The sequence below is a fragment of the Takifugu rubripes genome, chromosome 5 (assembly GCF_901000725.2).
Source record: "Takifugu rubripes chromosome 5, fTakRub1.2, whole genome shotgun sequence".
Taxonomy (NCBI): domain Eukaryota; kingdom Metazoa; phylum Chordata; class Actinopteri; order Tetraodontiformes; family Tetraodontidae; genus Takifugu; species Takifugu rubripes.
Genome location: NC_042289.1, coordinates 1150103 through 1171328, shown reverse-complemented (window position 1 = coordinate 1171328; position 21226 = coordinate 1150103). Strand labels below are relative to the sequence as shown.

General features: G+C 39.2%; 1 protein-coding gene and 1 long non-coding RNA gene across 2 annotated transcripts; one reads left to right on the top strand and one right to left on the bottom strand.

The window, feature by feature from the left end:
- Positions 1 to 206: 206 nt before the first annotated feature.
- On the bottom strand, positions 207 to 19903 carry cpt1a2b (carnitine palmitoyltransferase 1A2b). The gene is made up of 19 exons (XM_003964379.3): positions 19749 to 19903; positions 17211 to 17353; positions 16759 to 16898; positions 13584 to 13761; positions 13322 to 13423; positions 13109 to 13246; positions 11717 to 11794; positions 10748 to 10855; positions 10551 to 10638; positions 10175 to 10370; positions 8226 to 8414; positions 8010 to 8115; positions 7502 to 7618; positions 4793 to 4957; positions 4175 to 4303; positions 3843 to 3998; positions 3368 to 3481; positions 3173 to 3265; positions 207 to 2518 (listed from the first exon to the last, which is right to left on the bottom strand). The coding sequence occupies exons 2-19, from the start codon at positions 17349 to 17351 to the stop codon at positions 2420 to 2422; spliced, it is 2337 nt and encodes a 778-aa protein (XP_003964428.1). The 5' UTR covers positions 17352 to 17353; positions 19749 to 19903; the 3' UTR covers positions 207 to 2419.
- Positions 14794 to 21082, top strand: LOC115249807 (uncharacterized). Its single transcript, XR_003888434.1, has 2 exons — positions 14794 to 14853; positions 20974 to 21082. It is a non-coding gene; the product is annotated as an uncharacterized lncRNA (long non-coding RNA).
- Positions 21083 to 21226: the final 144 nt, after the last annotated feature.

The following is a 21226-nucleotide window of genomic DNA, read 5'->3' as shown; positions in this document are numbered from 1 at the left end:
TCCTGAGCTCCACCAGTCGATCTCTGTCTGGCTTTTATTTCTAGTAGTTTATTTCTAATCAGACTATTCTGTGTTCTTGAAAGTTGACTGGCAGCTACACCAGTTCTGGTCTAAAGGAACGTTAGTTTAACCCAAGAATCTTAAACCTCGAATCTTAAAGGTCCTTTGTCAGTGGAACTGTACACATTCAGTGACCAAAGAGGGGCTTCTGCAACATTGAATCAGTATTTTATTACATAAAATCATCGCCACCACCATCCACAAACAGCCAAACCTAATATTTGTGAAAGGAACCATTTGTTAAAAAACCAACAAAAATACAAAGGAAAGACAGTACCCTTTGGGTTACAACTCTTTAACATCTCTATTGCAAAGGAACTACAAAAACATATACACATAATCCCAGTATTTCCTTAAATAAAATCTTATATTACGTGCTATTGTTACCCTTTTTATTTAATGTTTAGACATTTTCGGACATGGCTGCAACACCATGAAATCATCAAAAAGCAGTTGTGAGGCACAAGAGGATTGTGATTTGACTGGCTGAAACAGGCACCAGCTGAGAAGAACTTTTTTTTGCTTTAAAATCTCAATAATTCACCTGAGGAATTTATAATGTGAGGGATGAAGCAGCATGTAAAAGCTCAAAAACAGAAACTCGAATCACAGTCAAGTGGAAATGCTCTCTTTGTAGGTTAATTCTTTATTCCAAAATAAACCTTAACCCTGAATTTTATACAGAGTTCTTTTCTTTCGGGGGAATTTTAAAAGCCTCTCTCAGTCAAAAGAAAACCTCAATTTGACCCTCCAACATCTACACATACAACAGTAACAGAAACATTTCAGTGTGGTTGTCAACTCTATTGTTGGCCAAATGTTGCACAAAGCTTCCCTGGTACAGTCAGTTAAAAAAAGGAAACAAGAAAAAGTATGTAAAGCTGAAGAATGATGTTCTATTACTAAAATATTAAAAACAACGTCCCAAGCTTGACAAAACTGATCAGAGAAAGCTGTTTTTCCCTCACTTACAGAAGGAGATCCTGACACAGCTGTGTCCCTTTAACCAAAAAAGGATGCCGTACTTTCAGAAAGATGCAATGTTAAACGTTACTGAGTGACATAGCTTATTTTGCCAATGAAAATGCAAACAGCAGGAAGCTGTAGCACATTCCCATTAACACATAGGTGATGCTTAAATAACAAGGCTTTAGCATCTGTAAAGCACTGGATTCAGGCACAAATGTTATCAGTAAAATGAAAAACACTAAATCCAAAGGGGACAAATAAACCAAAATTGGGGTTCACTAAAACAAGAAAAGGCAAAATAAAAGTCACTAACAATTGTGTACTTACAATTCATCACCTGATCTTAAGGCTCAGACTAAAATGCCTATTTCTTTTATATAATTAATGTGAAGGAACTCAAATCAATCAAGTGTTGCATCTGCCTTTTCTCCTGGTAGTGAAACAAAGCCATCAAAAACAAATAAATCATTACATCTGATTATATTCTTTAAGATCAGACTGCAGTATGAAGTATTTGTTTTTGAAGCCCAAAGGCTCCAATGTGCAGAGAACCAAATTGAAATGATAAAGCGGCAGCAATCTTCCTGAATATGAGCCACAGTCAATGTTTGGCATTTTTATGGCACATGCAAAAAATGGATTCTGCATTGGTTTACTTTTTTTTTTTTTTAAATATTCTGAAAGTAATACTGAGGTTACTGCATTTGCTGATATATCGTTAGAGATTTTTAGACCTTGGAAAAAAAGTTTCCAATTGTGGTATCCGACTACCCCCGGATCAGGTGTTGATGTCAGCGGAACGCTACTAATGACTCTTAGGTGCATACAGATCAGTCCCATTATTCTTAATGTGAGAAACATCGATACCCAATTAACATGAAATCCCAACGAAGGAACAAAGTTTCTTCCCTTCGCTCGGATAAAATCTGCATTACTAGCATTACACGTAACCCGACACTGGACGCAAACCCTTTCACTTTGACACTCCGGAACTGCTGATCACCCCTTCCTCTCTGTGGCAATTTCTAAAGACTTCCTCTTTTGCTGAAAATCACCCTGTCAGGTTTCATCCTTTCAGTCAAACTACAGGTGGGAAGAAATCTATTGCATTGTTATGTTGAAAGCTCTGACAAATAAAGTTACAAAAAAAAATCTGAACAAAATAAACATGTACACATGTATTATTTCTTAAAAGAAACAAGTTAATGCCACAGATCAGTGGTTTTTCATCTCTGGGCCCTATTTTTTGAATGAATGTCTCTTTAAGTGCACTCTATGATGTCATCTCCTTTTTCTTTATCTTATTGGCTTAATGTTTTCTTTACACTCCAAGGCAGGTTTGAGTTATCTAATTCCCAGGTGTTTGTCTGTCCAAACTTTGTGTCCTCTTTCAAAGAAGCTTCTTGGACTGCACTTTGGGGGATGAGGAGAGGACGGTCATAATGTCCTTCAGAGCTTTGCTGATCTGAGCTCCAAATCGGTGCGAGTCCTAGAATGCAGAAATCAAGCGTCAGCATAGCAGAGTGGAGACACGACTGCGGGTAGAATGTCAAAACCGCAAGAGACTAAAAGGAAGCGGCTACAGGATGTGGAGAGTCAGGCGCGTGCTGCGAGCTGCTGAGTACAAATGAAGTGAACAAATCAAAGTTGATCAAGCCTGAACAAAAGACATTTTATCATGAAAACCTGACTGTCATTGGGATCAATCCCTCTCTTAGTACCTCAGTTCAAACACTGTCTTTCTTTTTTTGTTTTTTTAAAGATCAGTGAACTGTGAAAGAATTCCTGCTATCTATCATCTTCATGCTAAATGTCTCAGGTCACTAAACGCATCTGTCCTTTCACCCAGTTGGGAGAGGAGCTTTACTTGAGGAACTGCAGACCACACTTGTCTTGATTAACCCTCTGAGCGGTAATCTATCAATGGTTTACCGGTAATAGCTTGGGAGTGTATGGCAGTGTTCGGCTTTGGAACAATTGTGCTGTTCAGGAAGAACATCAGTGCATTCACAGTCCTCACACAAACATATCCAGTGTGGAACTGATGTGTTTTATCAGGAATGTTGCACAATACATCTACCATGGCAGGTTTAATGTTGGCTATTATATTAACTCACAAATACTGGAATGTATTTTTACTTACAGTCTGATTGCAGGAGTGTTTGGAGGACACGTGGAAGTTAATCATGTCCTCTCCTGTAATGATGTATGAAACCCCGTAGCCATCATCAGCAACCTTATATGAACACAGATCATAGAATAACATTACACTTACTAAAAATGCAACCTGTAAAAAACATACATAATGTACACACAAAGACAAATATTTCATACTTACGGGGCCAAATCCACCACCCAGGGACACATAATCAGGGTGATTCTTCAGGTCAAATAGCTCGATTTGCTGGATTGGGGTCTGGCTGGTGGAGAGACGCCAAGGCTCTGATAAAACCTGGAATGTGAGAGACAGGAACATTGTGATCGAGAGAAGTTGTCTTCAACCCTGTCCTATAAGGCCTGCAAACCACACAGGGTCTTCTGTCCTACCAGGTAGACACCAGTTTTCACCTGGGACAGGGATTCTTTGGAAAAACTGGGTAGTACAGAAGACTTGGCCAGATAACAGGCCCTGTTGGACTGGGCTGATGACCTCTGAACTGGAGGAACAGCATTTAAAAACCAAGTTTAAAAATATGATATAGTTACATTAATACTGTTGCTTTTAAGGCAAAAATATGTCAGTGACTTCAAGGAAAGAATGGTATCGTTTTGAAGTCTAATAAATAGTGCACAAAGAATGCTTAAAAATGTACTTCTTTAAGGAATGGTGAGTCCACTCCCAAGTACTTGGAGACCACATAGAGGCAGAACAAGTGCCTGTCAATGCCAGCTCCAGTCATGGCCATTCGATAGAGGTTCTGGTGCGTCTCTGAAGCGAGCCGGAACAGACGCCGGCAGGATTCCTCATCCTGGCCGATCAAAACACATCAAGAAAAACCATTATTAAAATGTGGTGGCATCTAGAAACAACACAGCTTGGCAGACATTAAAAAAAAGAATCTGACTTTGACAAATTGCTATCTTGGGAATTATTTTTATTTTTTTTAATTTTGACAAGTTAGGTTTGAAATGAATTCATCAGCACCTCTCCATTCTCTAGAGCCTTAACGAATGCAGCGCTCTCGTTGGTGCAGGATCGCACTGTCTCTGTACGGCCTTCCCTAAACAGACGGGTCATTGACGCTTCATAAGTCAGGCAGAAACTTCCACGGTCCTGGAAGAGGGGGAAGCAACATCATTATGACTCTCCATTTTTCTTCACACTGGTGTTGTTCTAAATCTGAATCAATGCCATAAAGCGTCATATCATTTTACAAATGTGAAAACAAACTACGGTAGCTTGAATATGAGCGCCGCCATCTTGCCCAGGAAGTCTTTTTTTCCCCCTCATAAAATGAAACCGGTGTTACATACGTCAGTATATAAGTTTAGCAGGTATGAAATCAAAAGCATATTAGAATTGTAAATAACATGTAATAAGTGTATTAACAGTATGTGATTGGAAGCCAAAACTTGGGCCAGATATTTGTAAAATACAATTTGAAATAATAACAAAAGAAAATTAAAATGGCAGATATAATGCAAAAAAATGTTAGAACCATACAGACTGTTTAAATATACTGGAATTTGTAAATAACAATTGCCACATGAACCTGCGCTAATTTCCAATGCTAACACCCAGCTGTGTCGGCTAAAGCCTTACCCTGTAGTACGCCAGCTGCAGGCTGATCTGGACGAAGGCGTCGGGGCTGACGCGAAGCTTCTTGATCCGTCCTTTACCGAAATCTCTGAAGTGGACGATGTGACAGTCCACATCATCTGCCAGTGCCTGGGCAACAGCCAGAGAGCTGCACTGCTGCGCCTGCACCTGAGTGTTGCACAGACAGGAAGACAGAGACTAAACACTGGCACCAAAGTAAACAAAATCAGGAACAAAACGTATCTACCTCCCTGCAACCGTGATCTTTTATGCTTTCGCTGAACTCATATTTAAGAGCCAAAGTTAACCCCGTTAAAGCTTAATGTGCGACTGAACCGTGGTGTGGGTGGGTGGTCCGTGCATGTTGGCCAGGTGCTGGAAATTTGCACTGGTCAACATTTAAAATAAACTACTAATACTAAATAAGAACATACAGGAAAGTGGAATAGTTCAGAAATATGTAAATTCATTTTTGATTATATCCTCACCACTGTTGAAGTTTTGTTTTTATACTACACGCCAATTCATATAATTCTTTTATTAAAATAGTAAACATTTGAACAGATTTATAAATGAAATGCTGTCATCATTAGATACCAATATTAAAGAGCACCTTTGACCCAGACAGCAAAAGAAAAAAAAAAAGAGCAAAGGACACACCAGAAATTTCCCATCTCGTGTGGCCATAACTGATGTGCCGGTACAGGGGAGCAGGCTGGGGAAACTTTCAGGAGATGAGATCAAGCCTGTAAATAAATAAATGGCTCCGTTTCTGAGCTCCAGGGACTTTCTCCAACAGAAACCACCGACCAGTTCACAGTCCTTTTAGCCATTACCTCACCATGAAAAGTTTACACTCTTATCAGATGGTTTCTTTCCTTTCACTTGCAGCACTTCCTTTCGTTTCATTATATAACAGTGCTACTTTTTTTTTTTAAACCAATACCATTACCACCACTATATTTCTAAAAGGATGCTCTATTATAACAATTACAGATCTAATGTTACCATATTCTCGATAAAAACTTCATTTTTTGTTTTCTTTTGGTTTGGAATGCCATTTATTCTTTGGCTAAATGGCTCTTCAGACAAATTTAGATTACGTGTGGTTTAGGCTTTCACATTAGATTATTATCATTGTCCCATTTGCCATCTCATATTTCTTTTTAAATCCTTGAGTGACAATTCCTTTGTCAGTTTAGAAGCTAAGCGTGGATGCTGGTCAAGCTATTGCTTAAATATGGTCACAGAGAGGAAAGATATTAAGGCCTAATGTTTTTAGTTTACACACATATAAAAAAGATAGAACAAACTACTTTCCATGTCTCTGTCCAAGAACAATCTGATGCCAAAAATAGTTTGTGCAAAGTAAAACATTTCACTGAGTACATTATTTATTGCAGCCTGCGATTAACTAGACTTTAGATTGTGAGCTGTGAGAAAGGGATTCTCCTATGAAAAGAGGGTCAGAGCAAAAGTAAGGTAAAACTTCAAAAATAGTTCTGAAAGATTACAAAATAAGTCAATGCACATTTGCTCCTATTATGCATCAACACATGGGCCTAGTAAATGTACTAGGCGTTTGGTCTGATGAAAAGCAGCTGGACTGTGTGTTCTTTCCTTTCTTGACACCCACTCAACTTCCAACTTTATTTGTCCCCAAAGGGCAATTGGTTTCGCAACAAGACGGGGGGGGGGGGGGGGGGGGGGGGGCACTGGGGAGGCACTGAATGTTAAACCATGGAGAATAAGAAATGTCAGGTTGATTTGCAACCCCAATACACATTTACCTATACAGTTCAACAACCATAGAAATAAGAAAAAATAGGACATCAGACAAAACATGAAATGACCAAGATCAGTACAATAGTCAGAACCATGAAAGGCACAATCAACACCTATGTCACCATCATCATAATCACCAGCACATCAAAACCCTGGGTGACCATCATCATCCTCATTTACAACAGTAGTCATAATAGGATTCTAATGCTGCTATCTACCTCCTGGACCTGAGTTTAGGAGGGAAATGGCAGTGGGAATGAATGATCTCTTAAATCTGTTGCTCTTTATAGCAGGAAATCTGAACCAAGACCCAGAGGGAAGAATCTGGAACTCAGAGTGAAGGGGATGGGGACTAACTGCTAGTATTGATTTGGCCTTCCTAAATACTAGCAGTTGGTCCCCACCCCCTTCACTCTGAGTTCCAGATTCTTCCCTCTGGGTCTCGGGTCAGATTTCCTGCTGATATATCTCATATAATGTGAGCACTTGAAACTAAAAAGGATATTCAGTGGAAGAGCTTGGGCTTATTTCTTAATGCTTTCAGTGTCAGTGCTGCACAAGATCCAAAGAAAGGAGAGTTAGTGACAGAATTACTGAAGATAAAGAAATCCAAACCCAAGCCTGTAAAACCACTACAACCGATCCATTTCCATGGGAGTTGCTGGTAAACACTGGGGGCAGGGTTTATCTCGATTGGTGCTGTAGATGGTTGTGTTTTATCTGTGGGGGAACTGACCCTCGGCTCAACGCATGCTTCGCTCCCCATGTAATCATCATGTGACAGTTTCAACTGTGACATCACCAGGACAAGCCACCAAAACGAGCGTCATAACAAAGGAAACAAAAAAGGAAGCAAAAGTGGAAGTAGCTGAAGTGGTGTAAGATATTAAGAGAATGAGATATCCTACACACATAGGTTTTCCATACCTCCAAAGGAATATCCCAAAGGAGCCTCTGGGGATGGGGCAGCAAAGGTTCCACTTCACCTTTACAGTGTCCATCTTCAGTGTAACCCAAGTGAAAAGCATCTGTTGCCAGCGTGTACTGTAAGAGGAGATTTCATCGTTAATTCAAACATTTTCCAAAACAGACTTTAATTACATAGCCATAAATACAATATAGGATAATAATAACCAAGCAGTTGTCAACAATTTTCAATCAATTAACTTTTGGGATAAATTTTACACTGTAATTATTAAATTTCTCTGTCAAAAAAAACCCAAACATTTTATTCTTTACATATTAATTAGAGTATTTTACAGACATTACACCAATTTATGATACAGCAGTGAAAGATATGATGAGCGACTTATTACCCATATATCATTGGGATCTATTCTCTGGTGATTGACTGATATATGCAACTCACAGTATGTCTTCATATGTGGTTGTGTGTCGTCGTTCATTCATTATCTCAAAGAGAGTGAATACATACTTCCCAAAGATGAGCCACTGTTGGTGCATCTGCCCAGGAATGCTCTGCATTTAGTCCATTCTTTCCATTCTTGTAGATCACAATTGAGAAGGATTTATCAAACCATCTGAGGAGGGAGAAAGAAAAAAGAAAGGTGACGGAGATTTTTCTAGATTCCAGGCGCTCTGCACAGATACTTCCTTCATATTTATTTGTATTTCATCAGCCCATCCTCACCTATCGTAACACTTCCCGTGCAGCAAGGACTTAGCGTAGCGGTCTAAGTTTCCTGCTGGGTCCTCTCCCCTCATTCCTTGCTCTTCATCATCCAAAGTGATGAAGAAGGCCGCCTTCTCAATGACATCCAGTGATCGTTTGTTAACGCCAGAGCTGAAGTACTGCTTCCTCACCTGAGCCCAAGGGATCCTTGGGGGGGAATTCACATGCATCAAAATCTCTGCAACTCCAGTGCAAGAATGCAACAACTCCAACTGTGTTTGTTCAAATATTACATCATTACATTTAATCAGATTTGAAATGCTCATGCAGAATATCTGGAACAGCTGGCAGAGGTGAGGGACTTGCAATTTTTTGCACAGAAATCATTTTGTTGTTCAAACATCCGAGTTTTCGTCCCTACCCTAATTACTGAGCGAACTTACTATCTAAAATCAAATGATCTTACCCAACACCATCACAATTACAGCATTTCTTTTCAAAGCTACTACTAACAATTCTGAACAATATTCTATTGTTTTTCTCCTTGACCTCATTTCAGCATTTCTTAGTTGTAGACTGTACTGGCTGTAATGTGCTTGACCCACTCTTGTCTTCATCACTGCTGTATCCCTTTCAGGGTCAAGGGGAGGGTACACAATGGGCGAGGGCAGGGTCCATCCCTGGATGAGTTGCCAGCTCATCGCAGGGCCCTATATGAGCATTTGTGGGTTTGGTACCTGGCTCAAGGGTACCTCAGCAGTTCTCTGAAGATGTTCTGGCACCTTCCCCTACAACCAGAATACCCTCCATGTTTTTTTTTTACTTTTTCCTGTTTAAGGATCGACAATAGAATTTCACCGCTTGTTTTCAAAAGAAGGATGGGCTCGTCCTTAAATAGCCGGAATTTTTTTTTTTTTTTTTACTTCCTACCAATTGGTGTTTAAACATCCTCTGTCCAACTCTTTCCAGTCCAAATGCTACTGTCTCTACATGACATAGTAAAGTCCTTCATGTAGTAAAGTCCTCTCCTCTCCTCTCCAAGTAGATCAGTGATGTTATTTCTTGTGTAGTTTTTCTGCACCCCCATTCATCTACAGGTATTGTCGCCTTCATAGTTGTATGCTAACCTACTGACCTCCGACAGTTTATTTAAATTAATACAATGTATTTCTATGATCTCTGCAAATTCTCTCCTCTACCTGTCCTCCCCCTTCTCCTCTCTCTCTACCCAGCCCCCCATCAGCAGGAGGGTCCCCCTACATGAGCCTGCTCAAGGTTTCTTCCTGTTAAAGGGGAGTTTTTCCTTGCCACTGTTGCTTGTTGGGGGTCAGGCCCTGGGATTCTGGAAAGCGCCTAGAAACAATATTGATTGTAATAGACGCTATATAAATAAAGATTGATTGATTGATGTAGTTATTGTTGAGAAATCTGATGTAGTATATTAGCATCTGCTAACATATTATATATGAATTACACACATCATTTTTCAGAATGAATGTAATAATAAATATTACGTGTAAATACAGAAAGACACGTAGGAAACAAAAAAAAATCTTGTCATGATTGACAACATGTAACAGATGAATTGAAAAGAAGTGTTCGAAGCCTGTAATTGTGCGCCCTCTAATGGACAGACTTGATATATACCCCTGTCTGTCCATTAGAGGGCGCAAGGGGACTCGACAGATACTTTGCATTCAAGACTTATTTAGGGATCACTTTAAAAATCATAATTCAATGATAAATGTTTTTTTCTAACTTCAAATGATTTGCTGTCCTTTGACAGATAACATCTCTTTTGTAAGAACCAGAGGTGGGTTTGACTTCACATGAGTAAGCTGGATTTTACCAGTTTGATTAAATGGTTGCATTAGGATTTTGAGAAAAAAAGAAATAATGTGCACTGCATATAACCCAAACATGAACTGAGTCAAGTATTAATGTCCTTGAATGTACTGCTGGAATACCTGTCTCCAGCAGTAAGAGCTCCTAGCTTCTCCTCTCCAGGTTGTGGGGGTGATGGATCATCCAAGATTTTCTGGATCTGGTACTCAAGCTCCCTGGGTGACATCAACCGACCAGCTCTGTACACCCACAGGCGGAAGAAACGGCCCTTGTGGTACACAGCCACAAACTCACTGTCTTGCCAGTGTTGGAGAACATCTATGGATGAAGAGGATAGAGCTTTTGAAGGCAGTGAAGTGTTTTTTGGTCTTTAAGAGTGTCATAAAAGAAAAATTATTTAAGAGTTCATTAAAAAATACTTCAATTCTTAAAATAACATTAACATTGGCAAAAAAGGGCTTCATTTTAAAAAAAAGTTAGTAGGTTTAGGCAATTTACCAGTCTCTTCTCCTGGTGTGCGTGTTGTGTTGAACATCCTCTCACATTGAGCAGCACACAGAGGGATCACGGTGCCTGGAACACGACTCTGGTACACACAAATACACCAAAGCAAACAGAAACATGTTTGTCTATATTTTACCAAAGAAAAAGGGAATTGTCTTATATTTCCTACCCACTCACGACTTCACACGCACCGGTTTGAGTTCCTCCCGGTTGACCTTTCGGCGATAAAGCAGCAAAGCAGTAATAGTATTTCCTGCCCTGGCTGCTTGCACTGAGGTTGGTGTCACATATAGAAAGTCCTTGAAGATACAATTGAGCCGACACAAAGAAATTAACTTATAATAAAGGATATTGAATATTTAAAATATTTAACATTTACACCAAGAAACAGAAATTTGTAATCAAGAACAGAGATAAAGAAAGCAGGTCAGATTTTTTTTGTTATTTGCCTCCTTCACTTGTTCAGTGTTAGACATAACAGCCCCTCCCCCTCCACAATATAATCACATTGTTACACTGATTCACTCAGGAAGGGTAACACTCCACCTAACCTTAGAATGTTAGATTTTTTTAAATATCAAAAGTACCTTTTGAAACTTCCACAGTTTGCACCTTAAGTTAAATTGTGTTATCCCAGAATAACTATTTTCATTTATATCATGAGGTAAATAATGAATAAATGAAGGAAAGAAGGCAGGATGGAAGCAAAATACATGCATTATAACATTGTTGAAAGAGTAATGTATACTGATGCACATTGCCCATTTATGAGGACACTACAGGAGGGGCACTTTGCATGGATTCAATGTGGCATGTAATGATGGCATAAGGCCTCTGCTGAAGGTGCCAGTGGAGCAGTGGAAGCCAGATGTTTGCAAGTGTTGCTGCTCTGCTGTGCTGCATAATCATATGTACAGATGTTTGTGTAGAACATCAGAATCAGCAAATAGCAGCATTTCAACACTGAGAACCCTGTACAGAGCTCAGTCAGGTTCCCTTCTGATCTGTGGAACCAGTGGAGATGCTGCCTTTATGGAAATGTGCAATTTTGTAAAATGCTTTTATTTTTATTCATTTTTCCCCAACTACAGGCCGAATGCTTGACTTGAATAAAAGGTTAATTGAATTGAATTAAGCAAACTGTGCTGCTGGTACATTACCATGCCATAGTAGTTACTGTTGACCATGATGGGCCCACGGCCTCTCAAGTAGATATATTCCTCCCACCAATCACTGACCTGGAACCAAAGCAGAGCAAATACCAATTCAGGTCACTTAAAGCAAAGAGGAGTGGAGTAAAAGAAAAAACAACACCAATTACAATTTATACACCAATGCATCTTCATTTTTATGTTTCTCAAAGAATGTTAAAAATGATCTTTCAAACTTGTCTAGAAAAAGCAATAATAAGTAGGCTTTTTTTGGGAGGGGATCACCAATTAGTAAGTTTAAATAAATTGGTATCTGACCATGGTTGCCTATTTAAATAACTTGTGTTTATACTGTATACACTTGTGTATGTTTTAATGAATATCAAAAAAGTATTCTTGAGCCTTTTTTGGCCAATGTTAGACCGTTTTTGCCTCAAACTCAGTTGAAAAGGTTAAACAACAGTGATCTCTAAAGAGCACTCAAGACTGGTCAAATATAAGAGAACACATCAAAACAACTTGAGACAGAAACAATGGATGCAACAACTGAACTTACAGTAATTTAATTAATTTAATGTAATTAAATTGCCTTTCTGTAACAAGTATACATATTCCACAATGCTGACATTTTTTTGTATCCATGCTATTCAAGATTCAAAAATCTTTGCTGTCCATCATGTCTTGTTAGACCTCAAAGCATAAACGCAACAAAGAAAATCAAAACACATTTAAACTAATGACACGTGTCTATTTTGCTTTGTGTTTTAAAACAAAAAAAATATCATCAGTTTAAATGTATTTTAAAACTTTGACATCTATATTTTGAGCCTGTCACTATATGATGGACAATAAAGTTTGTTGAAACTTGAATCATTAGCTTGCAACATCATCACTAGCGGATTGGTGATCAGTAAGACATTATAGGGGATGATAAAAATGTCTAAATATCAAATTATTTAATATCTGGCTATATCTGATTAGCAGAAAGCCTAAAAGTAAGCTCCCAAAGCATCACATGCCACAGTATCACAGTATGTTTAAGTGATTCTAAAAAATGTGCAAGAGTACAAGGGTGACAACTGGCAAGTATTTTCAAATAAATTGCATAGTGGCTCCTACTGGTTAAATAGATACAACAAGCTACAATGTGGCATCTGAACATACAGGTTATGTTTTGGCAGTGGCTTTTATCACTTTCTGCACACACCAATAGTTGCTGGTAGAAAAGCAAAAGGTTCTGGATAAAAGCATCTACTTAGATGCTTTAGAAGCTTATTTATTAAGCTCAAAAATATTGAACCGTAATAGTGTTGCATTATTCATTGCCTGTTTATTATTTTGCAAAGAAAATCTAACTACAGACACTTAGGGCCCCCAATACTGGTTAGTGAGTGAACTTACATAGTTAGTAGCCCACAGAGCTTTGAGCTTCAGGTAACGCTGCAGTCTGTTTCCCAGATTTTTCTCAAAGTCACTGGCCAGTTCTGACATCCTTTTATACTCAAGATCATTTAACAGAGGGCGGACGGACCTCAGGTACTGGAAAAGAAAAGAGAGCATGAGGCAAATTCAAAATCTATTCTTATTCTTCAGTTTACATAAAATTCAAATTACCCTGCTCAGAGTGTCTTTGATGGCAGGAACAGGCAGGTGAGGGAGGGATGTTTGGTAACTGTACAGCAGAGGCTTCCGACTTGATAACAGCCCCAGAAGGGTCTGATGAAAACGCACAGGAAAAATGCACTTGCAAATCAAGACACCTTATATCCATAGACGTTCCATCAAATACTGGGATCCCACATGTCATTCAAAAAAGGCTATTCTGCAAAGCGACCACCAGTGGGAGCTGTGATACCATGCAAAAGTCCCGACTTACCACCCAGACTTTAGTGAAGTTGGAAACTCGGCCATGCTGCTCAAACATCCATCTGTGGTAGGAGAGCAGCAGCTTCAGGCAGAATCGGAGTGCAAGGATCAAGGAGAGCCAAAGCAGAGTGCTGAAGACCAGAGCTGACAGCATGGTCTGACCCTGGGCACTGAGAGACATGTGGAGACTGGACAGAAGCAGGGAAACAGACCTTTGTCATTATTTAGAACCAATACAAACACTAATGATTAGTTTAAAGGTTTAAAGATGGTAGAACACTTATTTTCACTACAGGAGCATTAAACTTAGGAAAGACATCACCTCACTGCTACACATAAAAGGATGCAGCCACATATCTGTAATTAACTAAGAAACCATAATGTTTAAATATATGAATGAAGGGGGGTTTTCCTTTTGAAGTTCTAATGATTGTCATCTACATAAAATCTCCTAAGCTGCATCTGAAAGCACTCACTTATTCACTAATTCTAACTCACTATATAGGAAGCAGGGTCAAGCGGCCTATGTAGTGACCTTGCTGATACCGGTAAACTGAAAACCTGCTTTTATTACACTAGAGCAGGCCTGGCCAACCCGCGGCTCCTTTGCCTGGTTTCATGCGGCTCTAACGTTCATATCGAAGTTTGGGTTTGTGTTTTTTTAATGTGCGTGTTCGCTTCGCTCGAGTTCAATACGGTACGTTCGCCAAAAGCGCATGCGCCTTAGATGAAAATAGCGCAACGTTTCTCAGTCGGGACAAGATCTTTTGAGTAAACCATCAGTGTCAAGTTCGCCTTCAAAATGGCAGGGGGAAAACATGCACAGCCAAACGAGAAAACCTGCACGGAAGCTTCGTGACTCGCTTCCGCGATCTACAACTGAAAAGGGCACCGATTGCATTCCTCGCTGCCCCTTTTAATGTGGAGACGCACTGTTGGAAAGCTCCGCTAGCAACAGGTGAGGCTGCAGCTGAGTTGGAGATTATCGATCTTTGTGAGGAGCACCAACTGAAACCTGCTTTAAAGGAAGGGGCCATTGAGTTCTGGAAAAGTGTGCCAATGGAAAAATACCCCAATGTCAAACAGGCTGCGCTTAAGATACTGTCAATATTTGGGTCAACATACGTCTGCGAGTCTGTGTTTTCTACCCTGAAACACGTGAAACCAAAGCATCGATCTGTTCTGACTGACACCCGTGTGAAAGAACTGAATACAAGCCAGATTTGAAGAGGATTGTTCAAAGCAAGGAATGCCAGAAGTCCCACCAAGCAACATGCATAGTAAGAGAATTTTTTTTTTTTATTGTTATATTTTTGTTTGTGGACTTAGTTGAATTGAGAGTTTGTGTGTGTGAGACAGTGCACACAATGTTCATTGTTGAAAATGACTGGCCCGTGGTCTGTAGAAGTCAAATTCTGTCATCATGTTGGTGTGTGACATTTACAATAAATCTGGCTAAGCAGAGGTCTGTGTGTGTGTGTGAGGAAGGGATGAGGTGATGTTCATGTGTGCCCATGTGTATGATGTGGCTCGTTGCGGTAACAGTAAAAAATGTGGCTCTTGGGCTCTGACTGGTTGGCCACCCCGGCACTAGAGTGATGTTGGTGCCAGTCTAGTCATTTGTGTTGTCATTTTTTTTACTGATTAATAACTACAATTCACTCAGTGGTTGTTGCACTATGCCCTTAATAAATTTCCTTATGACTCAAAAATAATTAACGCCGTGTCTAGCTGCTCAGTTGATGGTAAACATTGCTTGGATCGTACACTACTTTTCACAGTGCATTATGGGATACACTGAGTTCACTAAACAGAGTATAGTGAGTTTCAACAGCCCTACAAAACAGTAAGCTCTAAATAGGGAAATAAGTCATGTCGTTAACTTGCAACACAAAAGTGGTATTTACCTCCACCGTGTGTGTGTATATGTATGTACACACACACACACACACACGTTCCAAACGTTCCAAATTATTATGCAAATAGTGTTTAAGTGTCATAAAGGTAAACTTTTTTCGTTTGTCAGGTAAACTCATGGATGGTATAGTGTCTCAGGGTTCTTTGCGTCACTGCAATCAATCTCAGACACCTGTGCCAATTAGTTTGCCAGGTTAAGAAGGTCGTTCCACATTATTAAGCAGAACATTCCAAGCAATATGGGAAAGAAAAAGGATCTTTCTGCTTCTGAAAAGCATGAAATAGTTCAATGCCTTGGAAAAATTAGATATTTCAAGAAAACTTAAGCGTGATTGTCGTACAATTAAAAGATTTGTAGCTGATTCAGAGCTCACACGGGTTTGTGCAGATGAAGGCACAGTGAGGAAGGTTTCTGGAAGACAAATGCATGGGATTAAGAGCTGCTAAAATGCCATTACACAGCAGCAAACAAGTATTTGAAGCTGCTGGTGCCTCTGGAGCCCCGCGAACATCAAGGTGTAGGATCCTCCAAAGGCATAAACCCTCGATTCACCCTTATTCAATGCTCACAAGCAGAAACGGCTCCAGTGGGCCCGGAAATATATGAGGACTAATTTTGAAACAGTTTTGTTCACTGACGAGTGCCACACAAACACACACGTGGCATGATTACAATAAAACTATGAAAAGATAAACTGTTATATACCAGATACAGAGAAACAGTAGCAGTCACAGTGCAAGCACCGGCTGTTTGTTACAACACGTAATCGCTTGGGTTTAATTTCAGGTGCTCCAGGCTCCATATTCTCCATAGACAGCTGTGAGAAAGAGGAAATTCCAGCCTTTACAGTGACTATTAACTCAGTTTTATAGTGTGGATGGAATGTTGTGCAGCACGTGTGCGAGTGTTTGCCATGGAACACTAAAAGGTAGAAAATGAGTCAGAGTAAATATAAAACCACAGACTTTTTAGGAATGCATGTAGGGAAAAGTTCAAGTACAGGGACCACACCCACAGTCATCCATAACTAACTCATCAGCTTTATTTCTGAGGTAGCCTGTTTATTTACTCCCATTAAAAGGGAGTATTATGCATTTACAAAGCCTTGAGAAAGTGACATCTAAAGGAGAATTCATTCTCTGGCAGGTTTTAATGTCACAAATAGACCCCTTCATTGGTTGACTGAGTGCTCAAAGCCCCTTTAAAGACCATGTCAGCAACCAATGATGTACTCAAGAAGAAAAGCCAGTTTACGCTTGTTGTTTACCTTAACGGCAGATGATGCTGTATCTTGGTGATGAGTCCCATGCTGGGATCTGAGCGCATGTACATAGTGGCGAGAATCGCTATGGAGACAAACAGCCAGGATGAAGGGCTGGCAGGGTACACTCCTTTGATCAGACTGTTCTGTTAAGCCGAACAAACAAACATTGGTTAGGTGCAGAAAACAACCTTTTAGACTGACACTGATGAACACGTTCAGCATGGATGGAATGCAACATCTGCAATTACTCACAAACTGCACTTAACTACAACTCAGTCATTCTGTTTTATATCATAGTAGAGTCATTGGAGTCTGTTTGACAGATTCTTGACATGTTTTCACATCTTCACTAGTCATGCAGCTGCAGTAACAAAGCGGTTGGACTCCTTAAGAGTTAAACAGGTGGGTCATTTTAATTGCATATATTCATTGACTGAATGCAATAATATCCTTACCCTCACACGGCTCACTCTCTTCTTCCATGATCGTACTCCAGACAGGTAGATCTGGTTCAGCGCCTGATACGACAGCTGGAGGTCAATTCCCTCAGGAGTTATAGTGAACTGGAATGCCACAGCCTGATGAGCCTCTGCCATCACTATGAAAACACACATTTTTAAAAACGGATGTTATTGATTAATAGCCAAAAAAACTCCTGGAAGTCACAGGCACTAAAATACTGACCACCTCAAAACTACCCAAAAAAGATTGAATTCAGTCAAGATTTCATTATTAAAGCATGTTTTTATTTGGTCATGTCCCTGGTGACTTGCCTTCAAACATCGTCACACTCAATTATAAATATAACCAGTTATGAGAGACCTTCAGTTTAAATTTAAAGGCTTTCACAAACAATATTCAGCAAAAAAAAAAGTTTCATAGACAAGTTCTTAGAAACAGAAACTTTATATGTATTGACCTAGTTTTAACTCGGTCCAAACATGTGATCCAGATACAACCCCTCATATTCCAGCCATTCTTGTTGTTATAGTGACAATGTTTGCTTTAGCTGTGCTGGTGATGACTAAAACACCACGTGGGAAGATTGAACAGCTTCGTCTGTCACAACAGCATGAATGAATGTCTTAGTAATATTGTTGCCAGAACCAAACCATTTATAAACTGATAGAGTTGTCAATAATTGATGGAAAGTGTACACATTACAATTTTGATTGTCACTGGTTGGTGTTGTGTAAATTCTGCCAATTGTGGAACAGACATACGGGAGATTCAGATAAATTGTGTTGAAATGAAGTTTACTGATCAGAAGTGACACCAATGCATCAATGAACGCATGCAGTGCCAGCATCAATTCTGATAAGACATTCGTACCGAGAGGTTTAAGCAAATGGAAGGTCAACGTCAACCATTCATGGTGCCAGCTAGTCTGTCTTCCGTTATCCCAAACAGAAGATGCAAACCTTGGACCCAACATAGTAGTGCTTTCATTTTAACACGTAGCACAAAGTCAAGAGGTCAACAGAGCTAAAAATATAAATGAAAACCAAGAAGGAATAAATTATCTCGAAATATCCAGTGACTGAGCACATTTATCATGCAGCAGTTAGTAATTTCACATTTCTCGAGCATTGACAGCAAAGGCACAGGCATGTTTTTTTTGTTTTTTTTAAGTTTTAGTCATATGTAATAACTGTTTTGCTGACCTCAAAGCCCCAGAAGGCCTGTAAACATGGAGTTGATACAGAGCATGTGACGATTCTTCTAAATGATGAATTAATTCATTGAACAATTAAAACTCCGAAGCACTCTGCAGTTTAAAGAGTGATAATCTGTGAAGTCATGGTGACTGAAAGAAAAAAAACCCTCACTGAATCAATACCAAAGTTATAGGTTAATCATTCGTATTTGTGCTTTTCTTCCTGCAACAGTCACCTCTAGATCTCTTCAAAAGTCGGTCAAACAAAGGGAAATTTTGCTTTGCAGAAGTGACTGATCCGGCCCAAAAAACCCCATCTATTTTAAACTCCAATCATTGGTTTAAACACCCAAATTTCCTACAAACAGATCCAGTCCCACAGACATCTCTATATCTTGACAGGCAATCACAGAATGATCGAAGTGATAATAATTTAAGATAAGTCTCTCTAATGCCGGTGTTAGCGGACAAGAGCAATTTCCTTAGCATAGTGGCGGGCGGATGTCACAAAAACATACTAAAGTTTGCATTAGATCAAGCAGCAAATTGTCCAAACAATGAGGATTAACAGGTTAAACCTGCTGCAGGGCGGAGGACGAGACGGGATTCTAAAGAATAAATATGCGCGCGCTTCCGCCAAACTGATTGAGCGCGCGGACGCCACGAGAAGAGCGAATGAAGTGAGCGGACGTGGTGCCTATATATAATGTTCATATAATGTTCCTGTGTTCCTTTTCATCGCTTAATTACAGTTTTATTCGTCAGATTTGCCCAGCAATTTAACACCTGGCTTGAGGTTCAAGCGTCATCGTCACCTGCTTTTTTTTTTTTTTTTTTTTTTTTTATAAATGCGAGAGCAGTGGATAAGTTTCGCTGATACTCGATCCATTGTGAAAATAAGCTCATATTATTTTACATGACGACCCTCTTAGGGAATCTTTTGTACCAACTAGAAATTTTAGCTTAGTTTAGTTTACTAGGAAACAGCGAAGGAACACGCAGTCCGAGTCTATAGGGCTGAATAAAGATCAGTTTGAGGAACAGTGGGATGAACCACACCGGTCTCCATCAATGTCCGGTATGCAATGGGTAAAGCTACACACTTCATAGCTCCGCGGAAAGCGTAATCAAACAAGATTAACAACAAACAATCGACAGAGTTACGATTATTGGCATTTACACGCAGCATGCTAGAAAAATTGAACACAGTACGTCCATTTAGTTCAGCGCCACCTCCCAACCAAAGCGATGAGGCCAAGAGAGAAAGCGGCTTGAAACTGACAAAAGCACAGATAATACCTGGACACTAAACAAGGACGTAGCATCAAAGACGTACCTGCACCGTTTGTTGAGGAGCCAAAACAGTGAGAAAGAGTTAATATCTTTCTTTGTGCCCCTCCCTTCTAATGGTCGAGCCTTCCAGGGAGCAGAGTAGCTCTCTCGCTACACGGCAATCAGCGCCACGATACAAAGATAGTCTGAGCACGGGAAGATGAGTTACCCACTCATTGAAATGAGAGCAAAAGTATGAACTTTGGAAATGTAACGGCATTGTGTCGCCCATGCGCTTTACTGGAAACGGAATGCTAAATAATAGGCGTACGGTATATGGAATAGCACAAAAGAACAACTTTACCAATCGCTGTATAAACATCCGCAGGTTTGATGTCGGAGTGAGTAGTCGTGTCTCATTTCGATCTTCATGAAATTACTCACGCGTCCTCTTATGGCCTCAAAATTCCTCATGATAAAAGACAGTTTTATACAGCATATCTAAGAGAAAATGTCAATTTTAAAGTTCTGTTTTTTTTTTAATTATTTGCTTATTTGCTTATATATTTACTTGTATAGTGACAGAATGCACTGTTAGCAATTGCATCATGTACTCCTTCTACTTTGTTGCATAAAGCTGTTTTATTAGATTGCTTAGAGAAATCATTTTAATAAAATCGAAAATTAATTACTTTTTCCAACTTATTCGAAAAGTAATTCTACTAAAATTATTTTTGTATGTTATCTTCTTTCGCAGTAGAAAAAATATAAATACCAAATTGGGTAATTATATGCATATGTGTTATATAAGTTGCATTTAATTTATTTGTTTATTGACAGAAATAGTAGTTACTTTTTTAATGAATGGATTTTACCCGTCAGTTCTAAAATAATGATCTTTCTTAAACTTTTTTAAAAAAAGGAAAACAATAATTTGCTTATATTAGCATTGGTTGTGGGGCCCTAAACACCAATACCCTCAAAACAAGACAAACACATATGCCTTTAAGCAAGTACACAGGCCATGTCAACTTGAAAATGGAACACACCAGCAACACAAACACAATTCTCAGTAAATGTTTGTAAAACATGAAATTTGGTCCAACCACAAAAGGGAAATGGCAATCTCTTATATAAAGACTAAAACAAAAAGTCAGTGTAAACACACCAGACTGTCATACCTTGAAAATCTTGTGCCAGGTTTTGGTTTATAATATTGATGTTGATGTTGCTTCTGAATGATTATCACTAATAGCTGGTATTTGTATCTGTTTTTCTCTTTTTTTCAGATTCCACTGACATTATCTATGTTCCAATTTAACACCGGACAGAGAAATGTCCCAAAAAGTCCTAAATGATCAAGTCTTCCTCTGTTTTAAAGAATAAAGCACAACAAACAATAAAATATGTTTCCATTGTTGTTTATTGGTCAGCATTTCTCACAGGCAATAGTATTCTTTGTCATAATAGTGCACTTTTCCTGTTTTGTAATTATACTACAGAATTTTTTCTGCTTGTTGCCATCATCATTGATCATCTTGA

Coding starts and splice junctions, on each gene's coding strand:
- cpt1a2b (XM_003964379.3), bottom strand. CDS start 17,351: ATGGCAGAGGCTCATCAGGCTGTGGCATTCCAGTTCACTATAACTCCT. Junction 13,762..16,758: donor CAGCATCATCTGCCGTTAAG/GTAAACAACAAG, acceptor GCTTCTGTCCAG/TCTCCACATGTCTCTCAGTG. Junction 10,639..10,747: donor ACCGGGAGGAACTCAAACCG/GTGCGTGTGAAG, acceptor TGTGTGTACCAG/AGTCGTGTTCCAGGCACCGT.